This window comes from Corapipo altera, unplaced genomic scaffold (genome assembly GCF_003945725.1).
Source record: "Corapipo altera isolate COAL_440 unplaced genomic scaffold, ASM394572v1 327, whole genome shotgun sequence".
Taxonomy (NCBI): domain Eukaryota; kingdom Metazoa; phylum Chordata; class Aves; order Passeriformes; family Pipridae; genus Corapipo; species Corapipo altera.
The window spans coordinates 915,044-923,817 of record NW_020885004.1 but is presented as its reverse complement, the minus strand read 5'-3'; the positions used below and the strand labels follow the sequence as shown (position 1 = coordinate 923,817).

General features: G+C 42.2%; 1 protein-coding gene across 5 annotated transcripts in view; it reads right to left on the bottom strand.

Annotated features, from left to right (window-relative positions):
• Positions 1-8,774, bottom strand: part of PIK3AP1 (phosphoinositide-3-kinase adaptor protein 1) — a 44,738-nt gene that overhangs the window by 24,059 nt on the left and 11,905 nt on the right. Inside the window, exon 1 of one of the 5 annotated variants that reach the window (XM_027667254.1) lies at positions 1,751-1,836. The exons of the other annotated variants lie outside the window; for them this stretch is intronic. Coding sequence (XP_027523055.1) covers positions 1,751-1,769 — 19 coding nt within the window. The 5' untranslated portion in view covers positions 1,770-1,836. Of the gene's footprint in view, positions 1-1,750; positions 1,837-8,774 lie in introns of those variants that run through there. 5 annotated transcript variants of the gene reach the window in all.

Here is an 8,774-nt window from a genome sequence, read left to right as displayed (position 1 = left end):
ATTATTATTATTATTATTATTATTATTATTATTATTATTATTATTATCAAAGACTTAAGATATTTGAAATTCTTTGTCACACACTTTTTTTTTTTTTAATATATATATTCTATACATTTAAATGGGATTTTAGGACTTACAATAAATCAACTTGGCTTTCTGGAGACAAGTTTTAAGCCACAAAACTTTAGCAAATCATTCAGTTGAAATTTTTGTCACAAACAGTGGTGCACACACATTTTAAGTATGTGAAACTCTCCACATAGCAACTAAGCCTACTCACATGAGTACAAGCAGATTGCTGCCTTAATGTTTGCTGTAGAAAGAATTGAGCCAAAAATTTACAGCTCTAAAGTTCAAGTAAGGCATCACCACTAATATTGACATTTCTTAAACAAACCTAAAACAATGCATGTAATTTAGCAAATGGATTTTAATACTGCACCAACGCAAGTCTGAAGATTTGACTAAACAACTACTTTGACACAAGGCTAAAGGCTGTACTGAACGTGGTGTTTCAGATTTTTAAACAGTGGTACCAAGTATTGGAGAAAATGAACTAAGGCTTTATACTCCTTAACTCAATATTTTAATCTATACTGTTCAAAGTCATCAGCTGCAAGAGCCACACACATTTTGGGAACCGTTCTCTGAGAGAAACATGCACTACTCCCACCTGGGAATGCCAGGCTGCCCAGCTGCACACAGGAGAAAATACAGCACTGGTCCTTACATCTTCCCTTACATGATAGTTATCACATCAGATATTTGGCATATGCAGAGCAAGATGTCATGTATTTTGGGGAGGAGAAGAGGCAACTATTATTAGAATAGTCTCTCTGTAATTGCTGTTGGTTTCTTCCAATATGACTAAATCAGAACGACTAAACTCACAGCAGATGAGAGAGCGAGTGATGACCAAATTACAACAAAACATTTATGTTCCTGCAACATATGCACAAATGGACACTTGCCAGCATCCTGATCCTCAGGGTATCATCCCCAACCTGATATGGAACCATCAGTGTGGTAATTTTTACCTCATTTGGCCAACGTGGTCCTTTTCAGAGAAAAATTAAACCTAAAACTGTGGATCTCAGCTACAACATCTACAGTAAGCACAGATAATACAGGGGGCAAGGAGAGAACAAGCCCCTCGTCTCTCTGCTTTAATGATGTTATTTGATACTAGAAACAAATTAACAGATAAAGAATAACTAGAGCTTTTAGGAAGTTCTGGCACTGCCTGACCCTGTCCTGCACTTCCGCATTCTTGTAACAGAGGTGGCTACCCAGAGGTCATATGTGAGCACAGAGCTGTTAGGTAATACAGGAAGAAACAAGCAATGTTAATCAGTAATTGGATTAACAGATGAAGGAACAGGCATTCTGAGTTTCGGGTATGAATTACTCATCTGTTTCTTCATTCAGAAAATACTGAAATTGCAAAGTACCAAATTCCCACAAAAGCAGTGAAATGATCCTATGATTCATCTTGCAAATTCCAATCACGTACTACTGACTGACTCATGAACCTGCAAGAATTGGAAGAGGAAACCATCCCATTACATTCACTAATATCCATACTCTAAAGCATTGTTAGATCAGGCTTCCCACTCAATAAGACACTTGAGTAATCACAACCTATTTGCATATACAGATTCAGCAATTATACTATTACAATAATACCCATGTTGGAGAGGCCATCACTGAGGAGATCAACAGACTTATTAGAAAGGTAAGTGAATACCTGAATTGAGCTTCTCCATGAGCAGGTGCTGTAGGTCAACAGCTCGTGGCTCTGCCTTTCTGTTCCCCTTTAAATGGAGGCTACCTCAGGCCTCACTTGACAGTCTGTGAAATACTTGTGAGAACAAGCAGCAAGCGGAGGAGATGCGGTCCAAGAAACCTAACCACATTTCCCCTTGAAGAACATGCCCCCCTCCGGGAAGTGTCAGTGGCTGAGCTGCAGAGAGCAGCCCCACGCCCTTTTTGCCCGCTCTGCGGAGCTCCCTGCACAGCTGCCCTGCAGAAACTCACCCCAGAGAAAAACCCAGGGAAAATGGAGGCATGGACATGCGTTTCAAGAGCCATTTAGCACTTTTAGAAGCTAACACGAAGCAGCCAGTTATTTTGGCCTGCTGCTGTAGAGCCCGCACAGCTCGCTCTGTCATCCATTTCCTCCTGGCTAAGCTGGCAGGCTATCGGCATGGAGCCAGCAGCTGTGGTTTTTCACAAGTCAGCCCTTACACCATGGGACACGTGAATGCTTGGAAGGAGTCAGCAGTCTGTCCAGATCACTCTGTCATCCAGACAGTAATGCAAATGGCACAACTGGGCAACAGTGTGTCTCTAAGTTCTGCCTGTGTGGACCAACTCCCAGCTGGCATCTGTGAACACTTCCCATTCTGTCCATCGACCAGGTGAGACAACTACCTCTCACAAGGCCTCAGACTTCACCCCAGTATGCCCAGAGCAAGATGGAAGGAAACTCAAAGAGAGCTTCTGCTTTTACTTGAAGCTTGCAATTGGCCAGTCTCCTTTTCCAAATGCTAACAAGGACCTAGTCTCCCAGAGCAACGCCAGCTGCATTTGCAAGAAGAAGGCAGAGCACCCCCCAAAAACAAAGTCAGGGAAAGTAGGGAAAGTTATCTTTCATCATGCTAACCTCTTTATCAAGGAGATAAACGCTCATGAGTGAAACATCTTGTGATAAGCCCTCAAAACTGGGTTATACTTTAGCAACATTTCCCCTTTCAACAGAATGGAGAGAAACAGCAGAAAAGCAGCAATTGAGAAGAACAAAACACAGGAAAATGTAAGACTTCGTAAAACTTCCCCTTCTCTCCAAACCCCTCATCCCAAACAGCAGCACAGCACCTACAAACAGATTTTCAGTTCTACAAAGAACATGGTCATGTTTCATATGTCGTGTAAAGATGGAAACTACAATAAACTATTTCTCTTCTCCATCAGGAAATAAGGTATATTTTACTACGTAAAGTTCTGCTGAGGGTCTCACAAGTCTAGTGGTCAATTTGTGACAGGATTATGTGTATAAACCTAAAGAACTAGCTGGGGTACACAGGACAGAGGCAGGAAAGAGTTTCTGAGGAGGAAGCAGGCTTCTGGCCACCCAAACAACACACACTGAGTACATCACCAAAATCTCAAGAAAGAGAGGCTGGAATAGTTCATTTCCATCACCTATGCCAGAAGGAGACAACAGATACTGACAAAGCGTATGCATGACTTTTGGGAGTGCCAAGAATCACATTACATCCACCACTGATTCAAGTTTTCCTGAGCAGCCACAGATAAGAAACACGAACATCCAACTTGCCAATTCAGTATCTCCTCTTGTCATATCTCCTTGCTTCAGTTTAAGCAGAATGTGTAACACTCGAATGACAGAAAACACATTCCCTGTAAAAGCCTTCAAAGCTGGAATTCCACCATAGAGAGCTGGGTAGCTGCTTTGGAAACATTCAATGAGGAGATCACTGTTTGACTGAAGGTGTGGTTCTACAAATGGTTTCAGTAGATTTAAAACCACATTACTACTGAAATGGAAGTCCCACCCTCCCTCTCCTTCAAATTGTCTCTCTTGGAATACCACGCTCGTAGTCCAATGCCACACCTAATCATCCAGACAGATGAAAGGTGGAGAATGAGGCAGACCACTTTTTTTCAGCACTCCATGCTACGGTCAGCCTATGCCACTGATGAAACTTCCCCCTGGGAAACTCAAGATCCACTGTTATTGTCAAGTCACCTTTGAAAATCATGTCAAAAATTTTCTGAGGTAATAACAAACAGCCATGAAAATGCTACAAAATGCAGTCCTGAAAACAAGAAACCGTCCAAGCGCCCAACAAAGGTCTTTGAACCTGAATTCTGTTTCACGGATCTCTTCAGACCCGCTCTGTAAAGCATCTTTGGCTTGACCACACACTTCTGCAAAGATTTTTCAGAAATCACTGCAGCTGTTCCAGACTTGAAAGAAAGTGATCAGTGATGGTCACTGGGCAAGTGTTTTAAAGCCTTGCAGTTCACATTGGCAGATACCCAGAATTGGTTTTAGACACTACCGTAAAGCAACCTGTGAGAAGATTATCAGAACCACAAGCCACAGAGAAATATTAGTATTTATGATGTGCATGAAGACTATTATAGCCTGACACTTCCTAACCACACCAGCCCCTGTACTTTGCTATTTTGGGGCTATCACTTTATTGTCTCTGCTTAGAAAACTTGTATGCACTTATGCTAGCACTGCTTGAATTTTATACTGTCATGAAAGACAAGCCATGAAGTACTGCTTTTAATGTGCATAAACTAGGACTTTATGAAACACCTCGATGACAAACAGTTCATCCATCCTGCAGCTGGGAAGATTATTTTAACTGCTTGATCCCATTTGCTACAGATGGATAAGGACACTCACACTTCACTTCAGTACCACTTGGGGACTTAGTTAAGGGTTCTCCAGTTGCTTTAACCAGATCTCTGAAGTCTCTGTGTTTCCAGCATCAGTCATTTATACTCACACAAGCATCTGCAATGAGATGCATGCTACCAGCATGTTCTCTCAACCTTAACTCCTGTGCAAGGGCGTCAGAGTTTCCTGTCCTTGACAGGCAGTGAGAACCAGCCAGGCTGCCAAGCTCCCATATAACAAAGTGGACTCCCATTTGCACCCAGAGGGCTGACTAATACCTCACCCGTTCCTCTTCAAAGAGCAGGGTCGAAGAAGCGTATCCTTCTGTTTCAACACAACAGAGAAAAATACAGTTTTAAGAATTCACTTACTTTTTCCCCTTCAAAGAGGGATAAAAAGGGGACAATGGAGGGAGGACTGCATACTACCTCATGTCTTCAAGGCCACTGCAATAAGCTGGCAGAAATAAATGCTGAACGTAATTATCTGAGATATGACTACTCAGAACATATTCCTCCACAGAGCACTAAGAGCCAGAAGTAAAGACAAAATGGCAGTTCCTGCCAAACTTAAAAATTCCTTGTGAATTTAGGTCTCTAGTCCTAAATGGCAGCTATTAGCAAAAGTTAGCAATCAAATAATTACAGAAGTGTCAGGCTGAAGAGAATCTCCTGCATACCTCAACTTCATCCCTCTGGGCTGAGACACACTTGAGAACACCTCATGCATCTGTCCAACCTGACCTTGAATTCCGAGTAGCCTATTACAAGGTTGCTTTATCTTTACAGCTTGAGTTCAGCACAGGACCACAAAGATGATGACGGGACCACAGGATCTTTCATAAGAGGAGAGGCTGCAAGAGCTAGAACTCTTCAGCCTGCAGAAAAGAAGACTCAGAGGGATCTTATACTGATAAGATAGGAGAGAGTGAAAAAGAGGTACACAGACTCTTCTCCATAGTGCCCACTGACAGGAAAAGAGGCAACGTGCACAAGCTAAAACACAAGAAGTTCCATCTGAACACAAGAAAACACTTTGTTACTCTTGAGGGTGGTCAAATGCTGGAATAGGCTGCTCAGAGAGGTTGTGAAGTCCTGCAGAGTCCCCACCTGCAGAGAGATCCAAAACCCAACTGGACATGGTCTCAGGCAACCTGCTTTATCTGACCAGAAAGGTTAGACTAGATAATCTCAAAAGGTGCCTTCCAACCTGAATGATTCTGTGATATGCTCTCAAGTTTCATTTGTGGTTTCATCAGCACAACAGAAGAAAGTCAGGAATTTAATTAAATTCTTTGACATGAACAGGAGGGAGAATGATACAGCTTATGCGGCTTTTGTTATGCCATTTCCCTCTCAAAAAAGCTCATTGCCTCGGTCTCTGGCATCTCTCAGTGAGCCCCTCACTAGGTGGAGTAACATTCCAGCTCTTCCTGATCTACAGAGCTCCAGAAAAATTCTCATCTTCCTCCTAACTGCCCGCTGTCCTCCATATTCACCATACAACTCCTTTTACCCACTTCTGACCCACAAAAAGTTTGCTGGTACTCATCTTCTGTTCTTGCCTGTTTCACTGTACAAGAGCTCTGCACAGCCAGGGCTGCACTTTTCCTTCAGCAGCACAGTGCACAGCTGCTGTCACATTCAGGTATCACCTTAGCAATGTCAGGCAGATGACGACTTCCCTGTATTTTTACCTGCAAGAATCTGCTTGGATACAAGTTCAAAGTCACTGATGAATTAATAAATGCTTTGGAAACATCAGCTTTTAAAGTAAGAAATTTGAAATGTTTCAAGACAACATAGGTATGTGGCTGAAATAAACAAAAGCAATTGAAATGTGAACTGAGCTTTGATAATGCATGAGGAAGAGAAAGGTCACTGCCTTTGACTGTGTGGCACAGATTCCCAGCTGCTTTTTGCACACATCACAGCATGGTGTGATATCACAAGCCAGATAAGAGGGATGAAGTAGCAGGGTGGTCACTGCATGTGGCTGCTGACTACACCCTGCCAGACCCAAGCTGGCCTGTACAGAGACATCCTGAGCAAGGATGTTTCATCTACAGAAAAGGAGGCTCAGGGGAGACCTTACCATTCTCTACAACTACCTTAAAGGAGGCTGTAGACTGGTGGGGGGTGATTTCTTCTCCCAGGCAACATGCAATGGGACAGGAGGAAACAGCTTCAAGTTGAACCTGGGGAGGTTTAGATTGGATACCAGGAAAAATTTCTTCACTGAAAGGGTGGTCAAGCATTGGAATAGGCTGTCCAGGGAAATGGTGGGATCACCATTCCCAGAAGTGTTCAAAAAACTTGTAGGTGTGGTGTTTACAGACATGGTTTAGTACTGGACTTACCAGTGTTGGGTTAATGGTTGGACTCAATCTCAGAGATCTTTTCCAACCTTAATAATTCTATGATTTCCATGTTCTTAGCACAGCTATTGCATAACCTGAAAAACTTCCCCAGAGATAACAGGAGTGCCTGCAAATGCAAACCTTCGTGCCCTCTTTATTTTGCCAGAATTGAGAAACTGTAGAACTGAAAATATCCCATCAACAAGACAGCAAGAGTCAGTGTCAGCACACAGTTTTCAACAAAGCTAGATGAGTGCTTCCTCATTTCTGAATTCATATCAAACTAATAAAAATTAAAATAGGTTTCAGCATGTGATGTCTGGGGGTGTCATGTTCCCATGATGCCCTAAACTGCAACCAACAGCTGTACTAGAGGCAACAGCACAGCCTGAGCAGGGCCAGTGTGCAGCCTCAGCAGAATTTGCCCTCACTGTATCCTGTCTCACATGTCCCACTAGCTCAGGATTCAGCAATTAGGAAGCTGAAGTTCAGCCATTTTAGCATCAGGCTTAGTTTTTCAGTGTGTGCTGACACTGTTGTTAGAAGTACTGGTGAACGCACGTGAAGAGAAGTATTTCCCAGAGAAAGACACCCAGACCCAAATAATGTCAAATTTTCTCTGCTAAACACTGTAAGAACTGAGGGCTGCCTTTCTCAGGAAAAGTTCACAGTCTGCTGTGATTTAACTAAGACCTTCTAAGAGCCCCTGCCTTCCTCTAAAATCCCAACAATGAAGTCCTGGGAGCAGAGCATAGGTTGTGTTTCTCTTTGGGAGAGGTCTGCTGTCACAAACACTTGTACCTTAAGTCACTCATGCTGGGGCTGGCTGCAATCAAACTGAAAGGCAGATTTTTTTTTTATTACCAAACAAGAAGAAAGTTTTCACAGTTTCACCCAAAAAGGGAACTATGTACACCTGGGGCTGACTTCTCCTCAGAGGAAACATCAAAACATTTGCATTTGAGGCCATTCACAAAATGTGGTCTGTAGAATCATAAAATGGAAGAGGTCACAGAGTCATTTTTTTCCCCACACAGAAGTAGGATCTGATACATTCATCCAAATACTTTGGCCATGAAAGTAGTCCATCTTAATTAGGTTCTTCCTTCACAAGAGTCAGCATGAGACCAGATGGTTTGCCTTTGCAACTGCTCTTTTGTGCATGGTGCAGGCAGGTGACAGCTCTCATCAGGTAGGACTCTCATAACAGTAACAGAAGTCCAGAAATTCTGAATCTTTGTGTACCAAACTATCTGGAACATGCTACAGTAGATTCCAGAGCAAATGAGTTTGGTTTTATCTTATTTTTTTCTCTCAGTCAAATATTTTCTAGATTCGCTAAAGTCAGTTTGAGATCAGTGCATGCTTATTAAAGTGAGAAAACAGAAAATAACTTGATTTTTTTTTGTTATGTAAAAACAACAACAAAAATCCAAAGCACAATCTCCCCTTCAAAACACCATTTAAGTAAAGCTAAAGCACAGTTCTTTTCAGCACGTGCTAACTTGCAGCACAGATAGCGCTTCTGGAGAGGGACTCTACGTCCAACTAAGAAAAGTCAGACTGTAGAGCCTTTCCCTAAAGAAGTTTTGACACAGATGTCTGACAGGCAGCCCACTAAATTGCTGCTCAAAATGCAGCAAGCCTGAAGAGACTGGTGAGAGCTGGCTCTGGGAAAGGATTTCAGGATCAACATCCCTTTGAATTCTCACACACTCTTTAACTACATGAGAATTTACTTCTAGTCTGGCCTAAAATAACTCTGACAATCTTCGGACATATTAAGTAAAGCCACTAACACTCACATCCAGTGAGATGTTTAAACCTTCCCAACTTTGAATAGCATATTTAAAAATCAATAAAACACTGGTGCCATGCTCCAAGTTTGGAGAAAAACAGTAAGTAAACTTTTGCTTTTGCTAGAAAGTGACAGAAAAGCTAATTTAATCTCTGTTCCATTTTATTTTTCAGAGT